This window comes from Acinonyx jubatus, chromosome A2, assembly GCF_027475565.1.
Source record: "Acinonyx jubatus isolate Ajub_Pintada_27869175 chromosome A2, VMU_Ajub_asm_v1.0, whole genome shotgun sequence".
NCBI classification, from domain to species: domain Eukaryota; kingdom Metazoa; phylum Chordata; class Mammalia; order Carnivora; family Felidae; genus Acinonyx; species Acinonyx jubatus.
The window spans coordinates 113373799-113398050 of NC_069383.1; the positions used below are offsets into that span (position 1 = coordinate 113373799).

At 45.2% G+C, this 24252-nt stretch overlaps 1 protein-coding gene across 1 annotated transcript in view; it reads right to left on the reverse strand.

Moving 5' to 3' along the window:
• Positions 1-2381: 2381 nt before the first annotated feature.
• The window catches only part of SYN2 (synapsin II), a 195761-nt gene continuing 173890 nt past the window's right edge, over positions 2382-24252 (reverse strand). Inside the window, exons 11-13 of the mRNA XM_027042666.2 lie at positions 10339-10399; positions 6046-6265; positions 2382-3536 (exon numbers count right to left, since the gene is read on the reverse strand). Coding sequence (XP_026898467.1) covers positions 3401-3536; positions 6046-6265; positions 10339-10399 — 417 coding nt within the window. The 3' untranslated portion in view covers positions 2382-3400. The remainder of the gene's footprint in view (positions 3537-6045; positions 6266-10338; positions 10400-24252) is intronic.

The following is a 24252-nucleotide window of genomic DNA, read 5'->3' on the forward strand; positions in this document are numbered from 1 at the left end:
TTAACGTCTATATGGTATTCCAATTTATGAGTAAATCACAATTTATGTTCTAATTCCCCCATGACAGAAAGTTGGTTGTTTCTATTTTGCACAAATGGTGCTGCAGCTAATATGCTTTTACTTGCCTCCTTGAGTACATGTGCAAGAGATTCTCTAGAATGAATGTCTAGAAATTATTGAATTATAGGGTTTGTGCATTAGATATTGCCAAATTGTTCCTCAAAGTGGCAGTACCAACATATGTTCCCACTTGCAGTGTGTAAGAGTTTTGTCTCCCATATCCTCACCAATACCTATCAAGCTTAATTTTTTTCCAAACTAACATTTTGACTGCATTTGTCTTATGACATTGGCCACTTTCTTCTTATATTTGTATATATGCTACCTCCCCTACTGGATGGTAAACTTTATGAGGGCAGAATCTTTGCTTAACTCATTTTTATATTCTTCCTACAAAATGTATTGAGCTTGGTAAGTATACAATAAAGAGTTTTGAACAAATACATAAACAGAATTAATTCATCTTGACCCAAGGATATGGGGAGTTCCATGTGGTAGGGATGAGGTGTTCTATCTCTATTACTCTGGGGTAAAGATGTGGGTAGGGAATCCCCGTCAGCTGCAGAGATGGCTGTAGAGTGGTCACAATTGGCCTGCAGACTGAAGGCTTCAAGATCTATAGTGGACTATCACCAACCCTTAGGTCATTTTTTTAACCATGGTATTCATCAAATATTTATTGATTGTTGCAAGTGGCAAATTTCTTAGTCTCTGGGGCCAGCTTTATTACGTACCAAGAGGGGTGTTTCAAAATGGAACTCCCCCACCTCTGGCCCCACCCCATTACTAAGAGTTGAATAGAATCCATGTGTCCTTTGGACCAGGGTGCTACATGACCTATAGTAAATGCCTCCCCTTTTTGTCACCCTAGCAGTTCCTGGCTGACTCATTTTCTAAATAAGCCACTTGTGGTTTTTGGTCTGACATCACATGTGGAAGAATGAGTAATTTTTTAAGAACCATAACTATATTCAATCAGAATAAGATATATTGTGTGTGTTACTCATGGTTCTAGGACGAGGGGTCAACACTGATAAGTTCTCCAACCTTCTCCCACCCCTCTTCTCCCTGGGGCCAACTGATAGAAGGTAAAGGAAGGAGGAAGGTATGGGTGCAAAGAATTTTTGTGTATATTTCTTATTTTGCTTTCACATTATGTACCATTCAGTAAAACTACATCTTGTTTCCTTTGCCAGGTAAAATAAAAATAATACAGTTATACTGCTACACTATGTGGGTTCAAATCCCAGCTCCACTGCATACCAGCTGGGTGAACTTGAGCAGGTTATTGAATCTGGATGTGCCTCCATTTCTTCATTTGTAAAATAGTAACAATACCCATAATATAGGATTGTTGGAGGGAATAAATGAATTGATATATGCTAAGTACTTAGAATTGTGCCTGAAACTTAGTAAGCACTATGAAAGTGCTGGTACATATTTCTTTGCCTCCATCACAATGTTTACGCTCATAGCAAGTGCTCAATAAATGCTTTTTGATTAATTAACACATCCTATTAAATATTTTTAGAATCAGGAGGGACATAAGTGACTACAAGTGGCAGACTTTTTGCTGGATATAGAAGTAACCTTGAAGGTCAATTCCCTGGAGTATAGGGAGTTCCCTGACCCCACCTTTTTATTTAGTTTGTTAATAGTTTGTTCCCTAGTTATGTGTGTTGTTGAGGGAGGAGGGCTGCCATGCCCCCACACTCCCAGGAGTCACTCAATGGGAAGTTATACTTCTTGTTTTTTAAGTGTAAGAAGAAGGTAGCGTTCTGGATCCTTGAACCCTGAAATCATGGGCTGAATTAGAAAGGCGACACTAGTGTCAGACAACTTCACCTTCTGCCTTCTCAGCATCTACTGCTTGTGAGGAGGGTTAGCAAGATAGTGGCATTTGGCTGAAAGCTATTTTGCTGAGTTAGGATGGGTATGTGTAGGAAATTATATAGATATCATGTTAATATACTGATTTCCATTTATTAGTTGGAGTTTATCTTCACAGTACTTGTGGTCTTCGGGAACCTACTCTTGTTGAAGAAGCCAGAGTGAAGTCCCTCAGAGCCCACCCTCAATCACAGGCCTCTTTCGGATGCCTGGGGCCAGGCCCATGGGACTCCACTCATCAGAGCAGATGGGTCCAGCCTTGTTGGTACCACCATGTGGGTTTTAGCTGAGGAGCTTGATGGACCAGACAAGTAGGTCTAACTTGACTGCCCCAGGAGCAGGGTGCTATGCATATTAGAAAGGCTAAAAATTCAGTAAAACTGGTGGAAATGCTGAGTTACTGAAGAATGTTCAGTTGTTCTGCAGGAAACATTCACCGGGAGGTGTCAGGAGGCCCAGCGTAACTGGCATCTAAAGGATAGCCATACTCTCAACCACTTGCAAACAGTCACTCACACATAAGCACATTCACAAACATACTGGCACAAACAGCTTCACTCTCCTGGACTTTTCCCTTCCCTACACTTGCAAGCACACACATATGCCTCACATACACTCTCTCAACCAAAAGGGTGGCCTAGGGGAGACCTCATGGCTGAATCAAATGCTGGTTAATGCTGCTGCTTTTATTACACCAAAGGTCTTAACATTTATTTGGAGATGAACACAAAACTTGGCATACTGCTGTTACAGTGGCATGCATTCTCTACAGTGCAGCTTCAGAGCTCAAGATCACTGCAGCACGCACATAAGAACTGCTCCCCAGAGGAGAGAAAAGGGGCAGGAGCGCTGTAGATCTGTTCTCTCCAGAATCAACAGACTAAAGGTGCTTTACCATGATAGTGGTGGAGGAATGTCTTGTGTTGGGCAGGTGTGTTTCAAACAGTGAACAGGTATGACAAAGGATCCAAGTGTGGGCAAGTGCCTAACACTTAGAGCCAAGAGCATTTTTGGGTAGGTGTATGCTCCCTAAACAGGCAGCACTGACTAAAGCGGGGGGCATGCTTAGCACTGCATCTGAGCTGGGTTAAACTACCAAGAGTTCTCAGTGAAGGGAATTCTGGTTTCATGAAGAAGAGTAAGACATGACGGCGCTGTCACAATAAGGCCACTAAACTCACAGCGAATGATGACCTGAGAGGAAGCTGTCAGGACTACAGGAAAACAGCTCTATTCTACCTGAAGTCAGGTACCCTTTCCTGGTTAGGCACCTGCCCTGAGACTTTCACATCGTCTTTTCTAAGCTGCACAATATCACTTAGCACAACAAAGCAGAGGAAGGGGCACACACATCAAGGTCATGGGACATCACCACCAAGCATGGCTGACTATTGTCAAATGTCTCAGATGCCTTTCCCGGTGGGCTAGGTGCCCCAGTGTATCTGGAGAGCTAATCTGAAAAGAGGCTGGCAAAGGACTTCCTCAAGCTCCGGATGGTCTCCGCTTTGGCTTCATCCTCATTGGCTGAAGACCGGAAGAAGGAGGACTCAGAGAAGCTGAAGGCATTTGTCAGGGACTGCGACTTGCTTGAAGATAAAAACCAGAGAGAACATGAGAGGGGGTGCTCCCAGTGAGGCAGGGAAGGAGGGTGACATGAGGATACACAACCGAACCCCCACTCCCCCCCGAAAGGAGACCAGGGTGATGGAGGAGAAAGCCAGCAGTGGAGTGTTACCAAGACCCAGGGAGGCCCCTGTGCTATTATCCTCACCTTCAGTGCTGCTAAGACAGGAAAGGATGGGGGCAGCATGGGAGAGAGGAAGAAGGGGGAAAAAGAGAAGGGAGAGAGGGAGAAGGGGAAAAGAGAGAGAAGGGAAAGAAGGAGAAGGAGTGTGACTCATCTGTTCCTTTTATTTAATGCTGAACTAAAGGGCCCACAGGCTACATTTCAGAGTCCCTACTTGGTAAGGACTAGTCTAGGAATCTCACACCCTTCCCTTCTAATGAAATATAGCAACTAGGGGACCCTAGACTCTGCACTCTCTTTCCCACCAACTGTCAAGTGGTGAAGTCATCAGAAGACCTGAGTCAAAGTCTTGGATCTGCCCTTCTTGCGCTCTTGTGCTTCTCTGGGACTCGGTTTCTCATTTGTGAGGTCTTTATACTCTGCTTTTTTCTCTCATTCCAAGTAAACTTGGAATAAACAAATGTTTCAATTTATCTGTTCTTAAAATGGACATGACCGCCCTTATGGCCTTCCTTGGAGGAGCCCTGATATGAGGTCTGTGGGGTTCAGGGAATCCAGGGGCAAAAGAGAAACATATCAGGTGGACACATATGTGTATATGTGGATACATATTGGGTTTTCTAATTACAAACCCAAATCACACATTTTAGGGAGGAATTTTTCCCTTGAGAGACTAGAGATTCAGAGAGAAAAACTGTGAAGGCAAGAAGGTCAAGGGGAGACCAAGCCCAGCATTTGAGAAGATATGAGATCTGATGACTCTAGTGGTCTATCATATTTCCTTGACTTTCACTGTGTCTCTATTCTGATGGTTTTTGGCTGCAGAACTCTTCTCCTGGTGTCTTAGAACTCTCAGTCGTTCCTGAAATTTGGGGTGCAGACCCAGAAACTCCCTTCTACAGAGTGTGAGCAGTTTTTCTCCTGCAGTGACTGTAAATAAATGGCCTGTCTTTCATTAGGGTTGGGGATGAGCCTCCAACATGCTTGCCTCTGGGAGGGGGCCCTCTTCTGCATGTACAGCCAGGGGCACCACGTATAAGCCTCCTGCCTGTTGTCAGAGGCTGGCTCTATTTGATATTTCAGCCCAAAGGCAGTGGCAACCCAAAGATCTGCCCTCAGACTGGGGCCAGAGTTGGCTAATGAGAAGGCAGGAGAGATCTTAAAAGTCAGCACGCAGAAAACAATCGTATTGAGGGGAGGTTATGGGGCAGGTGAGATGTGAAATGTGCCACCAGCTAGAGCTGGGGAGCAGGAGTGGGTGATGCCCCTCCAGTCATGAGGGCTGAAAGACCTAGAGAGAGTAGTTATCTGGATGACCTGAGCCCTAATCCTGGCTCTGCTACTAACTGACAAAGTGGTTTTGAAAAAGAAAATTAACCAAATCTCTCTGAGCAGTTTACTCATCTCTACAATGCCTAGACTATCTCTAAGTGCCTCCCTTTCCTCCCTCCCTGAAGATTCCAATCACCTCACTCTGAGAAGCACTGGTGGGTCACTCCCATCCCCACAAGGCTACAGCTGTCTCTGCTGCAGTGATGACAGGGGTCTATTTGGGGACAGTACAGAGAGGTGTCTCTGGTTCTGGGGAAGAGGGTAGAACTGACCACCATCCTCACCCAGATGCTGTCTATCCCAAGTACAGCATTACTGTTTTCTAGGGGCCCTCAGTTCTTCCTCTGAAGCAGGGCAGTGTGGTGAGGGCTTGCAGGGCAGTGTGGTGAGGGCTTCTAGGGAGTGAGGAAGCCCAAGAAGATGGAGTTCCTCGGGGTATCTATCTGGGCCCTCCTCTGACCATAACCAGAAACCAACCTCCTTCTGACAAAGCTGAAGGTAAAAAGTTGAAATGGATTTAACTACTTCCCCCTTTTCCTTCTGGGCAGGCTTGCTGATTGCACACCCTAAACTGTGAGTCAGAGGCAGGAAAGAGGATTTTTTTTTCTTTTTAATTTTGAAAGAGAGAGAGACACACACACAGAAAAGGAATGGAAAAAAAGAGTGGGAGACAGGATTTAAAAAAAAGAGAAAGAAACAACAACCCTAAGCTAATATAAGAATAGGAAAGGGGGCAGTAACTCTGCCTTGTTGGTATTCCCCAGGAAGAAAGGGGAGGGTTTGCACTTCTGGCTAGACCTTAGACTTTCACTTCCCTCTTTCCTACCCTCCCCGATCAACCCCAACCATGCCCCCAACCAAAAAAATAACCCAGAACCAAAACCCCAAAAAAGCCCCACAAAAATATTTGTAGAAGGAAGCCTGATTGAAGGTGCTTTCTAGCAGCTCTGAAGCCTAAGTCCTGTGAGGAGGGGCAGGAAGGGGAGAGGGGAAGGAGCTGCTGAGTCGTCTCTTACTTGAGCTGTGGGTGAGGCTGGGGCTTCTGTGGTGGAGCAGCCGGGGGTGGCTGGACCTCTGCCAGGGAGCTGCTGCTGGAGGGTGCATCTCCGTGGGTGGTGGAGGAAGAAGAGGAGGAGGAGGAGGAGGAGGAAGGTGGCAGTGATGGTCCAGGGGGAGGCCGGCGTGGAGGCAGCACCTTGCCTGGGGGTTGCATTCCTTGGGGTTGCCCAGGGCCCCCTAGGTTCAGTACAAGAAAAACTTCATAATTTAACCATATCAAAGGGTTTCCTTATTAGAATCTACATCTTATGGGGTGGGGTTAGTTAATTACCAAAAGGATAAGCTCTATTATGAGAAGCCACCCAGAGGCTCTGAAGGGCTCCAGAGCCAGTCCCTGGCTTCCCCATTCATCCAACCACCACTAGCTCCACCATAGAGACACAGCCCCTCAGGCACAGAAGTCAGGACAGGGAAGAAACCATGACAGGAGCAGCCCTGGTCAGAGGCAAGCTCTTTTACAGAAATCCTCCCAGACCACAGGGAGCCCAACCCTCCTCTCCAGAGGTTCCTTAGGTATAGGGCAACCCACCCCATGCAGGCCTAGGAGGCCTCGAGTTCCACGCAGCAGACATAGTACAGGGCAGTGGAAAGAGCACAGGGCTGGGCGTCAGAAAAACCAAGACATAGTCTACTAGTGACTCCCTGAGCAAGTCAGCAAACTTCTCTGCACCTTGGTGTTTACAACCATAAAACTATTAAAAAGTAATCCCTAGTCTTAGTTGTCTTTCAGACAGTGTTCAGGTAGTGTTTCAAAGATGTTAATGGACCAGAAAGTTCTTCAAAAAGCATTGTGTGCTTTATGACCATTGATGATCACAGACTTGTGATGGTTTTACCCAGCTGGCCTTTGTCCGGCTCCTGACCTGCACATGTCTGATTGTCATGCCCCACCCCACCAGAGCTTCATTTTAACATTAGCCCATGCACATGACTAGGGTCAATCCTTTGTTTCCATGTGCTTTTTGCCCCTTAGTACCATCCTCAGGGGGCTCCACTCCCTCCCAGGTGTATGTGGTGGAAATTTTCCAGAAACCCAAGTCCTATGCTCCCCTGGGGATGTTGTGGGCACCATCTGGCAAAGAGCCCCACCTGCCCCCCAAAGGGTAGGGATACTGTTCTCCCAGCATGAGACAGAAAACCATCTGGTGGCCTGGAGAGAAAAAAAAGGCCATCCTTCCTCTGGGGCTTGTCAGGCAGTAAGTGTGATACCTGATTGCTCAGATTTTGCTAAGGGGGTTCCTGTACTCAAAAGTCAAAAGATGTCCCCATCAGTGCATACTGACTAGTGGAAATGATGCATAATTGGTCGGAGAGATCCAATTTCTCAGTCTCATTCCCAGAGTCCACATTCATGGGCCCGCTGTAAGGAGTGGGCTTCTAGAAACTCAAGAGAAGCTAAGAGTTGTGTTGTAACTTAGTTTCCTAGAAACACCAGAATACCCATACCCTCTAGAGAGGCAGATTTATACATCTACAACACTGTGCACCCATGATCATCAGCCCATCTCCCTACCACATGGCATGGGCTCCACTTTATCAATTACCAGTAAATACCAGGGTTAGTTATACATAAATAAATACATAAAGGAATAAAGAAATGGAGTTTTGCATTGAAAACTTGAAGTTCCAAGTTCAAATCAGATAACCAGTGAAGATGAAGACGAAAGATCAGCATATTCCATGTTAACCAGTTCTGCCTCTTCCAAAGTTTGGCATTGTTTGTATTATAGCCTTTTCTTGTAAAGTACAGCAGGTTGATAGCTCAGCCTCTTGCACCAGGAACCTGAATTCTTTCCCACTTGTACAGAGATGCTTGAATAGCCAGAAACTTTACAACTTAACACTGAAGACAGATATAACTTTTCCTTTATTGCACATTAAGCTGTACAAGAGAGTCACAAAAGAGAGGTACTTAAATCACTCTTCCAGCATTGGCTGAGGTTCTCCCAGCTGGATCGGTACAAAAAAAGGGGACAACATCAGAAAAGAAATGGGTACAAAACACCTGAACAGCAATCCTATACTGTGACACGGATGTCCCCCAGGCCACAGAGTTGTTCCTTAGCATGCTGCCTGAGGGCACATAATAGTCAGGATACGCTGCCTGCTTGCATTTGGCAGTAGGAGCCCTAATCAGTTTCTCCCCCACCTGAGAGACCTTGGCTAAAGCCACCCTGGAGCCTGACTGAATTCAAATGGCAACTTTGTATTTGTGGCTCACAAATGTCACATGAAAAGCACCTAGATGTTCACACTGATAACATGCAGAGAAGCAACACCACTATCAGCTCACTGCTTGGACAAAAAATAATAATAAATAATAAGTAAAAAATAAATAAAAGGTATTCCTCCATTCTGGGAAATGTTGCTTTATTCCTTTCTACCATTTCATCAGATTGGGAGGTATTTAAGGACCTGATTCTTATGCAACCCACCTGGAAGTGCGTAAATGCATATGTGTATATATTTACAACAGATCGACCATCACCACCATCATCTAAGGGAGGGGTCACAGATGAGAACACTCACACTCAGTGCATTTCCCTGTAGCCTCAGAATTTGCCAGCAACCCAAGGAGAAACTGGGGCACGTGCCCCTGGACACATAAATCATACTATCGGCACTATTTATTCCTCCGACCTGGAATCCAGAACAGTAACATGTCAGTATAGAAGTGAGAGGAATGTGAAAGTAGAGCTAGAAGCATTTCTCTAAAATGCAAACTGCTAGCATGATCTCCCATGGACCATGATGCCAGAGGAGACCACTGAGTGCCTGTCCCAACCTGGCTAGGAGATGGCAGGAGGAGGCACTGAAGCCGAGGCCTGCTTTAAATACCTGCCTCATCACTGCCCAGGAACTGTGTGTCAGAGGAAAGAGGGCAAACTGGTAAGGTTTCTTCAAGAGCCATGGCTGTGGAGCCTCTGCCCCAAACACACACAAGCTAAAATTGGAGACAGTTCTTCCTAGGAAAAAGAAAAACCCTCATTCTCTGACTTCTGGAGGGCTCTTGTCAGAGCTGGAAATGAAAGCAGGAGTCCACCTCAGACTTCTGTAGCAGTGTACCCGCTCTGTGAAATGGGCCATTTTTTATTTGGTCTCATGATGCCTAGGGAGAGGCCAAGAGCACAGTGGCTGAATCCTTCTCAGACTTTCAGTAGCTTCCTGCATCCTATGTCCAAAATCACTACAGAATCATCTCTGTACATAGGTCAAGCTTTGGGGAATAAAAAGCAGCCTCAGTTTCACAGAAGTGCATAATATGGCCAATTCAGAAACAGCAACAAAGAAGAAACAACTTAGGGGGACTGAGATCAACACACAGAAAATACTCACAAGTTCACTTTGATATTGCACATCAGCGGCCCCATTTTTTTTTTTGTCTAATCTCATAGCTAATTAGTTAATAATAAAAAAGAAGGTACACTTCGATGTAAAATACAGAACACATTCCTGGAAATAGCTTGTTCTTTATATTTCATGTCATCACTAAAAACACAAGAGCTCTACAGGCACAGCCAGCCTATTCACATAAACTCAAACTGCACCAAATTTTTAGCAAATGGAGAAAAAGGTGGATGCCTTCAGATTCAACGGATGAAGCTATGGAAATTAGACCTTGAAAATCTCTTAAACTTCTATCTATTTACCCTAGTCATGCAGAAAGGAAGCAAAAAGCACAATTCATTGAAGATCCCAAGCACACACATGGAGGTAAGCAGGGGGTGGGGGGGTGCTTTAATCTGAGTCTGGGGGGGAGAAGGAGAGGAGATGGGTTTTATTTTTGTGGTCTTTGTTTCTCCCCTGTCCACCCCCCTCAGTTCTATTTCACCCCACATTATGTAATACTTTAAAAAATACTATCAAACCACCCAGAAGATAGAGTCACACTGGACTTGGGAGAGGCACAATTCTTTTGTACACTGTTGACAAACAGCCCTGGAATCACAAGTTATACAGAGAAACATAAGTGAGCATTACAAGCACGAACAGGAACAGGTAAACAACCAGACAGAGGAGCTGACACTGCATAGGAAAACACAGTCCAGTCAGCATTGAAAGAACGCAGAAACGGCACCACTGGGGGGTGGGGGGAGTGTTGCTCCCCTCCCCGCTTTCCTTTCTTTCCTTGTTTGTTTTTGGCTTAAAATTTCTGCTTTGAAAAATGAACTACCAATCACTTTAAGAAGCTTGGACTTGTTTGGGCCCTACTGCAATGCCATTACAGTCGAGAATATACTGTAAACAACCTTGAGGGGCTGGCCGCTGAGGTGGGGTCTTGCTTGAGTCCGGATCCTTAAGTGTTGCACTCTGGAAGACAAAATGCAAAAGAGATAAAAACAAAACTCTGAGCAGATTCCAAAGAGAAACCCTGTGGCTCCATGGCATGAGTGTAGTGGGATCTGATGGGATCCATGGGATCTGGCCTAGAGGCTTCTGCTGTTCCAGAAATGCCTCAAGGGAGATCTCAACATCTGGAGTGTTGCTGGGGGCACAGGTCTAGGGGGTCTGGGCCTTAGTCTCATACTGGTAGGCAGTGCCCCCCTCCCCCCTTCTCATTTCCCTCCCTTTTAGACGTATTCTGTTCAGAAGCTTTGAATCTTCTAACAGCATCTGGTTTCTTCTCTGGTGGCTGCCTGCTGTCCAGTTTCCCCTCATACTCATGGCCCGGCTTCCTGAAGGAAAGGATCAACACCAAACTCCAGAGGGCGGGTTGCCTTAGGCAATTCCAAGGGTCCTGAGAGCAGGGGCTGGACTAGGTGACTAACCTAGACTTGCTTCACTTCTTCTGTGGAGTTAATTCTGGGGTGGGATCAGCTCTGGGCTGGCTCTGGGGTCAGATCCACTCTTTGGGCTGCACTGGAACCCCCACAGGGAAGGACTTAAAGGAGGGGCAGTAGTCTGTTTCCCCCCACCCCAGGAACCCTTCTTACCCAGAGGGAAGCAGTAAGATGTTAATGCTAGTAAAAGTGCTCAAGGCCAGGCTGTTTTTCCTTCTCAGATAGCATAATCACATTTTACCCAACAACATGGCTCCACTCCCAAGCTCCCTCTCCTCCCAGCTAGGATTCTGATTATGCCCAGACAGGATCAAATATGCACGTGACTTCAGTTTGTCTTACATTTGAATTAGAGGCAGTGAGGACTTAGAGCTTAAATTCAGTAAAAGGGAAATGGTCTGTAAAACCTAAGGGCTGCCGAGTGTGCTGATGGTGATGTCACAGAGGGAGCTGCAAGGGCAAGGCTGTGAAATGGGCTGAGAATGTCATTAGCATTCTCCCACTTCCTCTTTCAGTGCCCCTCGGCCCTACTCCCACATGAAAACCATCTCTCCTCCTGTTCCTTATTTCCTATGGGCCTCTGATTCTCACCATCAGTCTCTTCTCCTGCCTATTAAGGCCTGTTTTCAGCTCCACTCAAGGAGAGCCAAAGTGTTACCCTCTCCAGTGTCATGGTCTTTAACAACCTTGCTTAAAACTGTTCTACTAAGAGGATTTGGGCAGTGGGAGGCAGGGGGCCTTTGAAATGTCCTTAGTGCCACCACATCAGAGGGTGTGTGTTCTATCTATTCCCCACCCCCTCACAGATCACAGCAATCGCACCAATACTTTCCCTCCCCTTCTTCCAAGCCTTGTCATGGGGTCCATGCTTGTTCTGAGCTCTGGCACCAAAATACCCACACCCAACACACCAGCTAGAGACCATACCATCCAGTCAGCAGCAAGACCCATCAGCTTCTAAGATTCACCACCTTCTTCTAACCAATGCTGGTCAGGCCTGTACCATTTCTTGCTTAGACTACTAGACTCCTAGTACTAGTACTCCTACTACTTTACCACTACCAAAATAGTCTCCTCTCTCTCCAATCTATTCTCTCCATGCCCACCTGCTGTTCTCCTATACTCCTTTCCTAATTGTGTCACTTTACTGCTCTAAATAATGTATAGCTAACGCTGCATATGTGCCAGGTAACATATTGGGAACTTTCATGCAGTATTGCCAAAAACCTCATAAGACCTCTATGAGGTAAATGCTATTATTATCAACATCTCTAATTTTTAGATAAGGAAATTGAGGCCTAGCTAAGTCATGTAATTTTCACAGAGTCACACAGTAGAGGCTGATGCAGCTGGGCTGTGAGGCCAGGCAGTCTGATGCTCATATTTTCTTCCCATTACCAGCAAGATGACAACCACATCCTTCAGGCTGACATCCAAAACTTGCTTCAGCATGGTTAGAATTGACCTTCCTAGCCTTCTCTTTGCCTCATGCCCTAAACACACCTGTTCCCTCTAGGCCTGACCCCTCACTGTTTATTCTCTAGGGTAGGCCACTCCATTGTTTGTGCTGATTATCTTCCAGGAATGCCTTTTCTCCTGTTCTACCAATCCCATCCAACACATCCTAGAGGTTTAAGTCACTTTCTACCTCACCCATGAAACTTTTCGACTGTGATGTCTTCTCTGAAATCCTGAAACAGCACTTTGGAGACTCATACTACTGAAGAGAGCCTTTGTTTTTATCCTGAAGACTGGGTATGATGCCCCCAAGAAGACAGATGCTTCAGAGAACTATGTGTCTTCATCTTCTCTTGAATTTCCAACAAATACAATGCCCATTGTTTTCAAAGAAAAAGTGGGATATAAGGCCTGGTACAGGAACTATTTATTTAAAAAATCAAACAGTTGGAATCAGGAATATTTTGGAAAATTCAAGACTATCAAAATTTTACCAACAGCGTCAAGCACAGGGCTGAGTATAATAAGATATCCTTAATAAATGCTTGTTAAATAAATGAACATGCAAACACAGTAACAGTGAAAATCCAAAAAGGACTAGAGTATAAGTCTTTAGAAGACAAATGTTGTTAAATCATAGAAGTTAAATTGTATTGAATTTGGTATCAAATCCAGTGAGCAGCTCTGGAAATGCTCAAGTTAGGGAATTAAAATTGAGGCCAGCAGAGGTATATCAGGTACAGAAGATAAAATTAAAACAAGCCTCAAAGAATCAGAAATTGCTTCCATCAAGACCACCTAACCCAGCTGAAGTCAGGGAAACCTTAGGCCCAAGGGTTCTTTCTCACTGTGATCTCTTCTCTCACAACCTGGCTGCCAACTGGAGAAGTCTGGGGCCAGGATACAGTGTCTGGTAATGGGTGCACCAGGATAGCAGGATAGCCTTTCTACCTGGGCTTCTCACATGCTCTGACTAGGTTGGGCATCAGCCCCACGTCCCAACACACACACACACACACACACACACACACACACACACACTGCTGCCTAGGTCTCCAGCAGCAAGTCTTTAAGACTGGGCAGCAGAGTGATTGAGGAATTTAGGTTTTTGGGTTGGGAAGACCTTGGGTTCAATCCAAATCTGCCACTAACTAGCTTTGTGACCTTGGGCAAGTTATTTCACTCCTCTGCACCCATCTTTCTTCAAAAGAAGTGAGTCTATCTATCTATCTATCTATCTATAAGCATTTGACCCTGGTAGGTGCTAAGTAAATGCAACAGATGATGGTCATGGTGATGCTGATAAGGAATTTCTTCTGAAACTCTGTCTTACTCCCATGTTGGAATATCCCCTGCAGTGCTCTATTCCTAGGCTTTGGAGAACTTTATTTAATTGTGATAACAAAGCCTCCTCTGGGCTCCCTGACAAGCCATCAGTGTTATGCCCTCTAATTGACTGAAAAGGATACTCAGATGAAAGACACCAAATTCATACAGTTTGTGGAGCCACTAGATTGTCTCTTGCCAGTTCCCTTTCCCTAAGGCCTCACCTCATACCACTGACTGCTGCCAATCACCTCAGACATTGGTCAAGAATAGCTTAAGATGTTCTCCTCTCAGAGAATTGTTATTTTCAGATAGGGCTATGGAAGACCATATAACAAGAGAGCAGAGCCAGGGCCAATGGGCAAAAGCTCTGGAAAAGTAGACTTTCAGTTACAGGAAGAACTTTATATAGCGAAAACAGTAGAAGAGGCTATCTTGGGAGGTGGGTGTGTTCAGCAGAGGCTAGAGAATTACCTGACAAAGATATTGTAGAGATATTCTTTCACTAAACATGAGATAGATTAGGTGAACACCATGGTTCCTTGTATCCTGACAGTTTATGATTCTGGTGGCAGGGTGTGTTGGGGGGGGGGGGGAGGGACTTTAAAATCCCATAGATTAAACTCTAATGGTAGAACACCAGACACTGACTGGATGACTTGACACGGGTAATCATACCAATGAAGGCTGGCCCTGGCTCTCCTCAGCCTAAGAAATATAAAAATAAGACACCCAAGGATAAACTGAGCCCAAAAGTTTCACTTCTAAAAGCTTCAGAGAAAGAGCTCCCAGAGGCGGTCCTTTGAGCTGGAGCCTGGGAATATGCTTTGGCCACCCTTGTCTGGCGCCTAGGGAGCTTCTCCCTTCCCTGGCTCCACTGAGGTTGTGGACTGAAGACTTCCCAGGGACTATGTGGGGCAGGACAAGAGTCCCCTAGGACTGTCCCTTACCAGGCTGAGACCTTCTGGCTCCACCCACAAGCCTTCCATCTGTTGGGGCTGAGGGGTATTCCCGTGGGGTTTGGCTACCATGGGATCTGTCTCCAGTCACCAAGAACTGCCTGGGATGCTTAATTCCACAGAAGTCTGGCCACTCTGGCGTCACTGCCAAAGTCTGGCCTATAGCCAGCCCACAGCAGGAGCTCATGGCCAGACTGAGCTACAGTTTCCCTCAGGAAGTTGAGTTGACTCAAACAGGTAAGAACGTGTAGTCCAGTGCTTGTGCCCAGCTGCACTCAAAAAAGAAGGGGGAATAAATGGCCTTACAGCCCCTTAAGGGGAAAAAACAAACAAACAAACAAACAAACAAACAAAACAAACAAACAACCCTGGGCTTATAGAATGACAAAAAGCTCAGAGGTTGTCCATTTACAATGCCATTGCCAAAAAATTTTACGCTAGAGAGGCTTCAGAAAGGGAAGTCACAGGTTCACTGCTCTTTGGGCTGATAAGCCCCACAAGAGAGCACTGCAACCAATTCTGGTGCTTCTTTAAGGGTGACACCAGTGGAATTAAAATGGGTACATGGAGCACACAGGATGGTGAAAAGTGTGGAAATGACATCTTTCCTCATGCGACTTTGAGAAAGTTACTTAATCTCTGAGTCTCAGTTTTTTAAATAGGCAGATTAGAAGGACTAAGTGAGGTAACCGTGGAAACACCTAGGACTGAGTAGAAAATCAAAGTTAGTCAAATGTAAATCTGATCAAGGTCAAGGGCTAGCTTGGGTTGCAATGATCTTCCAGGCCTTAGAGGTGTTTAAACAGGGCCAGGACAAACTCTGATCAGAGATACTGTAGAGGACGTCATCAAATTGAAGCCAGAGGTCTTCTACAGGCTTTTCTGTCTCTGGGATTCCATTAATTCTTTCATGCATTTTTCATTTCTCTAGGTGTCTGAGATAGGAGACAAGCCCTTCTTAGCTGCAGAGTCTTGAGCCCAGCAAGATGCCAGGGCTACTGGACCTGAGCAGAGGCACAGGCTTTGAGGGCCTTGGCAAGTAGAGGGCTGCTGCTCTCCATCAAAGCTGGTTGGGCTGGTATCCCACTCTGATGAACCCATTGGGCTTTAGTAATCTGAGAAATCAGGGAGACAGGAGAGAGGCAGGTATAGCTCAGAGGCTCCTCTAGGTTGGCTAAGTTTAGCACTTGGTTGTCAGGAAAGCAAGGGTTTCCCTTACACAAGGTCACAAAGGCCCAGCTCTCTCCATTCTTACCTTCCCCTGTGCTCTGGTGGGGACATGAAAAAGGCATAGTGCCTATTATTGTAGACCACTACCTGAACTGTGGATCAGAAGATCCAGCACTCCTGTGTGACTGTGTGACTCTGGAGAAGTCATTTGCATTCTCTTTGCTGATGTATGAAACAGAGATAGAAATACCAGCCCAAACCATTTCACATAGGGTGGTGAGGCTCAAAATAGTGACTGTGCTTTGTAAACTGTACAGTGCTAGGCAAGGCATTGATATATGTGACCATCATTACTATTATTTAAATAATAATAAATATCAATCCAAAGGAATGCAGCTTTAATGAAGCTCTAGAATTTCATGTGTCAATGGAGAAAGTATTGTTGGGTGGCTTCCTTTCACCTGGTGCACAGTGGCTCAGTATGTAGGGGATTCTGGGTTAGGCTATACCATGCCCTCTGTATTATATCACTAACTTGTTCCAGTAAGGCCCCTGAAGATGCAGAAAAGTCATTTCAGAAACAGTAAATATTAGCTGTTGAGGTAAATGGACAGGCAATCACAGTCTAGGAGAGAAAGCAAGCCCATGGATGAGGGTTTGTGGGGTTTTGTCAAAGGCACCTTTAACTTGCTACCCTGTGGCTTTCAGCAGACAAGCTGGGAGACAGGAGCTCCTATCTGAGGTCCCAGCAGGACGGAAAGCTGAGGAAGGAAAGACACTGAGTGACTCAACTTTTCAGAGTTGTTGGCCCGAGTCCAGCTGCCCCCACCAAGGAGGAAGGCCTGTGCTTGCTCAGCATATCTGAGACAGGAAATTGGGAAAGGGTCTCAGGGTCTGGCCCCAGGAAAGAGGCCAGGCCAAGCTCCTTGCCGGACACGCCACAGAGCTATTCTGATCAGCTCCCCCAGGCTCTGCTCCCCCGGTCTAAGACCCCAGGGGGAATGAGGCAGCGGGAAGGAATGTGGTTGGGAGGTTGTAGGTTCAGTTAGAGCAAAGGGGACAGCATGTTTTCAGGCACCTTGGGATCTTTCTGAGATCACCCCAGCAGTCACCAGTGCCCACCTTCCTTCCTCGGAAAGGTTATAAAAGGTTCCCAAGGATGAGTTCTTCTTCCTCCTCCTTTCACGAGGGAAATTGCTACTCTGAGGGCAGAGCTCATCTCCTGGATTGGGGCCCTCCCATGATCAGTGATTTCCTAAGGACATAAGAAGTGTCCCACAGGGGCAATCCATGAGACCTATGGAGGCACTGAGGGCCAGGTCACCCGAGGTCAGAATGTCAGCTTCAAGTGATTAAAGATGTCCCTTAAAAGTTAAGACAGCCTGAAAATAGTCAGTTTCCCTTAATAGTCTGCTAAAGGATCTGGTCACTAGTGACTTTATCTGAACCTGCTTCAAATCTCACAATTTCAGCTTATACTCACTGGGGAACTAATTCCCTAAAGCCAGTCCTGCTGTGGGAAGCAGGAAGACCTTTCATGTGTCCTAAATTTACTTCTTCTAAGCTATGTGAGTCCCTCTTAGTCTCCTGTTTGGGATCTGAGTTGCATCCCTTCACTAACTGCATGGCACTTTAGACCCCACTGAAACCCCTTCTCAGTCTTTGTGTCCTTGTACTCAAGAGACTTCATCTTTTTGAGCCTCTGTGGCTAGAAAGACCTGGCTGGAAATGTTTTCAGTATCTCTTTAGTCCAGAGAACCAGTAAAAAGGACTGGTAGAATGTCCCACCAGAGGCCACAGGCTGCAGGTCTGTGGGCCTCAGTCTTTCAGTTCTGAAGTCTCATCACTGCACTTTCCAGGTCTGTGGCTAGTACACAGCATCTCAGATCTGGAAAGGGATTTTAAGCTACCTGCTCCAACAGCCCTAGCCCCCAGCCCACACTTTCACCATAGCCCTGACATGTACTCATCTTGCCCCTGCAGGAACATCAGCAGTGACGTGGCAGCCACACACACCAGTTCCCAGGGCAGCCATTTCCTCTCCTAGTGTTAGTTTACTCCTGTCTTCCAGCAGGTTTGCCTTTGGGCACCAGGCACCGGAGACCTGAAGGTACTCAGTCATGGGCTCCTTGAGAGTATTGCTATTCAACTGGATCTCCTTTAACATTAAGTCGTTGATTTGCTAAATGCCCCAACCCCCAGATTCTTTCCTCTGAGCACATTCTTAGAGTTAGAGGTTGTCCTTGTTAATACTGTGATTCTCAGACTGGAAACCACATTGCAGTTGTGCTCTCATCAGCTCAAGGTAGGGGAAGAGGCTCATTTTCCTCCCGGACACCATATGTGTACTAAATACTTCAAAGGCTGAGTCTTAGAATCACTTCTCCTGGGTATAACCTGCAAGCCAAAGAGAAAGCCCATTGGTGTCTGAAACCCCTGCATTAGCAATTCAGCCCTTTGACTCCGGAAGACTTTACAGGAAACTTTAAAAAGTGGAAGTAGTGTGGTGGGGTATGAACAAAGATTCGCCACCTGAAGGAGAGCACCAGGATCCCACCTCTGCTGGCGTGACCTGAAGCTTTGTCTACCCGAAGTTCTCTCCTTGGTTCCCAGGAGTCTCAGGAGCAGCATTCACCTCTCCAGAGCCCCAGGCTCAGCTCAGATCCCAGAAGACAGACCCCAAGGGTTGGTGAATGTGTGGAGGGGATGCGAGGGCATGGCCTATAGGAAGGTTTCAAAAGTATATAGCCTGGAGGCTTTGGCCATCACTGGCCACCAGGTGTCACTGCCACCTTGAGAACAGTCTCCCAAAAGCACTTCAGAGTCACTTGCCCTGGCCAACTCTTAGGGCAGCTCCAAAGCTGGCAGTCCAGCCAGTCTGAGGCCAGGTTGTCATTAGCCAGATAAGGCTTTGCCACTCGCCTCCCTGCCCTCAGCAACATAGCCAGTGCCTTTTACAACCCTGCCCCTATCCCTTCAAACTGGGCACAGCAGCTAGCTTGAGTCCGCTCAAATGACTTTGCTCTTTGTTTTCTATAGTTAGTCTGTCTCAGGCTAGGAGGCTGGCTGACAACAAGGTAAGGTGTGCCCTCTACTCACCTCCCCCTCAGCCTCCTTTAGGTGCTCTTCTAGAGTCAAAGAAATGAGAGCTGTAACAGTAGAGCTGCAGACAAGGATAGAGAGGGAGAAAGAGAAAGGTAGATAAATTGTCCTGGTCTTGACCTAGAATACTGGGCAAGAAGCAGCTCTTAGGGCTTGTGACTCAGGCCAGAAGTTCTTTCAGCCTGAGCTGCCAGAGCCATGGAAGAAAGAGGCCAGCAAGAGGGGTCTGATTGTGAGGAATGGAATGTGACTTAGTGACAGCACCTAAGGTCTCAGTGTACTGTACAGAGTTCTGGCTGGGACCCAGGTAATGTCCCTTGGCTTATAGCCCTTCCATTTTCACACTACCAAAATCACTCACAGGATCCTGACACCAACTCTAATATGCTTTAAGGGCTGTTAAAGACACTTATTCCATCTGGGAACTCATTCAACAAATATGTACTGCAATACCATATCAAGGGGAGGAGAAGGAGGAGTGGTTTGCCTGGGTAGGAGGAGTATTTTAGTCACTGTCATTTGCATAGAATTGCTATCACATAATGATAATAAAAAGCAGACAGACTTAGTTTTGTTATTGTTAACTTTTCTACTGAGGACTGTCTGTATCTGGCCACATCACTCTCGCCCACTCCTCAGTATACTCATGATGTATTCAGTGGCTACAAATTACCAGCTACTCTGCAGGCCCTACAGACACAGCAGTGAACAGACCCCTACTCTCCAGATCCTTACATGCTACTGGAAGAGTCAAAGGCATAAACAGATGAGAATGATTTTAGCTGATAGCAAGGGCTATGCAGCAAATTCAAGAAGCGGGGGTGGTAGCCGGTGGTACCTTCGGATTGGATGGTTGAGGCAATTTCAGTTGTACTGTCATGAAGGAGCCAGCCATGCAAAAAAAGGGGAAGAGCATTTCAGAGAGAGGACACAGCTGATGCGATGGCCGCTACCAGTGTGGCTGGGGCACAGTGAAGAAGGGCTAGGATGGTATGAGGGCAAAGAGGCAGGCAGGGGTCTACGTGAGTTGCTTGGGAAAAATTGGAAGGAAGACAAATTTAAGGGGAAAAAAAAGAGTTCTGTTTTGGCCTTGTTATATTTATGATGCCTTCAGACATGCAAATAAAGATGTCAAGCAAGAGTTAAAAATGTGAATCTGGAGTTCAAGGAGCGGTCAGAGCAGGAGATAGATATGGGCTGGCTGAGATCGCCAAGGAATGTACACAGACCACATTCTAGGGCACCGACATTTGGTGGTTTAACACAAGTGGAGAAGCCAGCAAAGGAGGTGAGAAGGAGAAATCAATGAGGTAGAATGAAGACCAGGCAAGAACAGGGTCACTGAGGCCTGGAAAGGAAAGTGTTTCAAGAAGGAGAGAGTGTGGGCAACTGCATCAAGGCTACTGAGAAGTCATGCAAGATAAGAAGATGGGAAGATCAGAACTCAGTGACTTGGAGTCACTGTGACAAGAGCAATTTCAGTGGGATGGTGGGATTGGTTATTATTTCATTTTTCTAAATGGCAGATATTTGTGGATAGATGTGAAAATCTTCTAGAAAGAAGAAATTGATGATGGAGAAAATAGGGATAACTTGAAAGCCAAAAGGAGGTGGCATCCAGATCACCAGTGAAGGGTGGGTCTTAGAAGCAGATCATGTGGCTAAAGATGCAGATTAACTGGCAGATATAATAGTGGGAATATGGAAGCAATCTGGTCTGACACTCCATGGGCCTGGAGCCAGGATGACTGAAATGTCTCCTCAATCATAACCAGTGGAAATATGCTATCATCAGGGAGAAATAGGAGGTGGAAATATGACCAGTTCAGTCATGACTTCCAGCCCAAGTAGCAGCATTTTGCCAAGTGTGACAGACTGGTATTTCTGTCTTTAGGGGGGCTGGGGTCAAGGCACAAGGTTCAGGAGGAAACTAACAGAGAATATAAGAAGGTACCATCTGACCAATAGTGATGACCTCTGTGAATTCAGTCATGATATGAATTTAGAATACGAACATCTTTTGGACAGGAACTATATCTCATTCATCACTGTAGCCCTAAGTCTAATGACTAATTTTAAGCACATATGTTGGGCTAGGCCTGTGCTAGTCAGTGGAAACACAGATGAAAAAGGTATGTCCCTCGCCCACAGGGTCTAAAATATTCAAGAAACATTGGCTAAGCTAATTTAATCATATGTGGAGTAAAGAATTTGGCCTTGCCCAAAGAGAAATCTGGCCTTTGTCCCCCAACTCCTGGGAGGTAAGAAATCTGGCCTTTGTCCCCCTACTTTTGGAAGGAAAATTCTTGGGATTTCCTGAGCAATAGGAGTGTCCCTGTTATTTGTGGTGAGAGCCCCTCAGATCACATTTGATAATATATGCTGATGAGGTAACTCACAGTAGCCCGTGGGGCCACATGGTATTAATTTGACTTTGAGGTATGGTGATACTGGAGACCAAGTTCAAACAGGTGATCAATCAGTCGAGCATAACTGTTACATGAAAACCAATAAAAACTATGAACACCAAATCTCAGATGAGCTTCCCTGATTAGCACCATGTGTACTGTCACATAAGGATGCTGAGAGGTTAATGGGTCCTTAGGACAATGAAAGCTTCATGTTTGGAATCTCCCAGACTCTGCCCTGTGCATTCTTCCTTTGGTTCATTTTTGACCTGTATCCTTTCCTATAATACACCTGTGAGTATAACAGCTTTCAGTAAGTTATGTGAGTCCTTCCAGAGAACTCTTGGGAACTCTGAACTTTCTGTTGGTATCAGGAGTGAAGGCAGTCTTGTGGAAGACTGTACTCTCAGACTTTGCAGTTGGGCTGACTCCAGGTTTCATGTGACTTTAGAATTCAAAGGGATCTAGATATTATCTGATCCAACTTCATTCCGTAAGTGAGGAATTAGAGACCTAGAGATGGGGAAAGACTTACCCAAGGTCACATAATATCAGGATAGAGTAGGACGAACCCCTGAGTGTCCTAACTCCCAGCACAATGTGCTTCCCACAATATCTTAGTGTAGCTTTGAATGTGAGCCTGAGCAGAGAAAAGCTTATCCTTGAGCCAGTCTGGCTTTGCTACAAGGGGATTTTTGTAGGAGCTCCTATATCTAGGAAAGCTCATTCCTTACTATGTTTCTTACCTCCCATTTTTCTTTAGAATATTTAAGTTGCAATATGTAATGTTTGCAGAGTAAGGGGCTTGTACCAAAATAGAACTAATGCTTTTTGTGGGGTGGACAATATTTTTTGGTGACTTCTTTGTTACTGAACTTTTATGCTTCAGATATCATTTCTGTATAATCTAAATTTCATTGCTAGAAGACATGTTAGCGGTTTTTTTTGTTCAGTCCTTCATTTTACACATGAAGATGCTGAGACACAGAAACAGAAACAGGACGATATCTATCCCAGGTCACTTGGTGAGTCAGTGGCAAGGACAAGGCTGAACTTAGGTCTCCTCTTCATTCTAGTCCAAAATGACTTTCCTATAGAAGGCCAAGAGAGTTGTGCACACTCCTATTTATAAAAGGACTTCAGGGATCCTCAAAGAATCCCAGAACAGCCCATTTTTGTTTATCTTGCCTGGGCAGCATGAGCCTGTCCTACTCTGTATAAATTCTTTAAGCTGCAACCAGATGTTCTCTGTATTTCTCAGGAAGGAGGCTACCTGTTACTGTTCCTCCCAGGCAGGGACAAGCAACAATCTGCTGATCCATTAGCTTTACAAAATCATAAAATCTAACCACAGATCTGATATTTTTAAACCAGGAAAGTTTGTTTGTTTGTTTGTTTATTAAAATTTTTTTAAGTTTATTTATTTTTGACAGGGACAGAGTAGGAGCATGAGCTGGGGAGGGGCAGAGAGAGGGAGAGAGACACAGAATCCGAAGCAGGCTCCAGGCTCCAAGCTGTCAGCACAGAGCCTGACGCAGGGCTCGAACTCACAAACTGTGAGATCATGACCTGGGCTGAAGTCATACGCTTAACCGACTAAGCCACTTAGGTGCCCCGAAAGTTTTTTTTATCACACCAAATTAAGTATAAATTTTAAATAATGGGATTATATCTCTAACAAGCAATTAATCTTTGTTCTGTTAATTACCCTACTGTAATTCTCTAGTGACTAACATTCCTGATGTACAGAAACAGATGCTTGCACCTGCCCAGAGGTTTGACACAGCATGAGCCTGCTACAGAAGGTATGAGACACCCGTAAGAGCTGATATATGATAGCATCCCACTGCAGGTGGCTACTCTCAACTTGGACACCAGAAGTAAATCTATTAGCCCAGAAACTCCCATTTATCCAACATCAGCCAGAATAGAAGTATTTTTACTCAAATTTTCAGAGCTCAAAAGGTATTTAGATCTATCTAATATTATAGGTGGAGAAACTGACATCCAGAGAAAGAATTGACTTACGAATGGTCACACTGTTTTAATTTAGTCATTTCTACAGAAATATTTCTCATACATTACGTTTCTAGCTTTCTTAAACAGCATGTGGAATACTGACTTACAAGTAACTGATTCTTGATGGTTCAGGTCCATTATTTTGAATATCAATCATGCTCCTATGCTATGATTCTGTGATATTCAAATGATAAGAAGAAAATGTGGGGTAATTTGCTTCTATACCAAATAATCCAGGCTGGTTTATCCTGTTTTTCCCTCCCCCACTCCTCTTCTTTCTTACTGAAGTATTTTGAGAATCCAATTACTTGGCTTCTGTTTGCAGTATAATCCCAGTGAGGCACTGATCTTTAGGAAAGGGGGTGATGATATCAAAGCCTAAGGTCGCAGGGAACCCAAGCCCAGAGGCTGCTTACTTACTTAATAATAGCAAGTAACTTGTATTGAACACTTATGATACACTATGTATGCTATATTTTAGGTTCTTTACTTCATTTAATTCTCATAATAACCCTAGGAGAGGGGTGCCATTGTCATCTCTGTTGAGCCACATATAAGTGTCTAAGGTCACAAAGCCAGTAAATAGAGGGTCCAGGATTCAAACTTGGGTAGTTCTCTCTTTAAAGCCCATACTCTGAAATCACTATTCTATTCTACCTTTCTAATTGTCTTAAGTATGATTTTGAAAGAAAGATTTCTGAGTGATTTTCATGTACAAGTAATAAAACTTGAACCCTAGAAAGGGTAGTAATTCCCACCCACCCCCCACCCCCCACTGCCCCAAATCACACAGCTGTTTAGGGGAACAGCTAGACTAGGATTCAGTTCTTAGATTCATTATCTCAAGTTCTTACCACTTCATTATGCAAAAATTCAGTGGGAAGAAAGTTAGGGGATATTTTTGCAAAGTGAGATATCTCCTAGATGGGACTTAACACCCT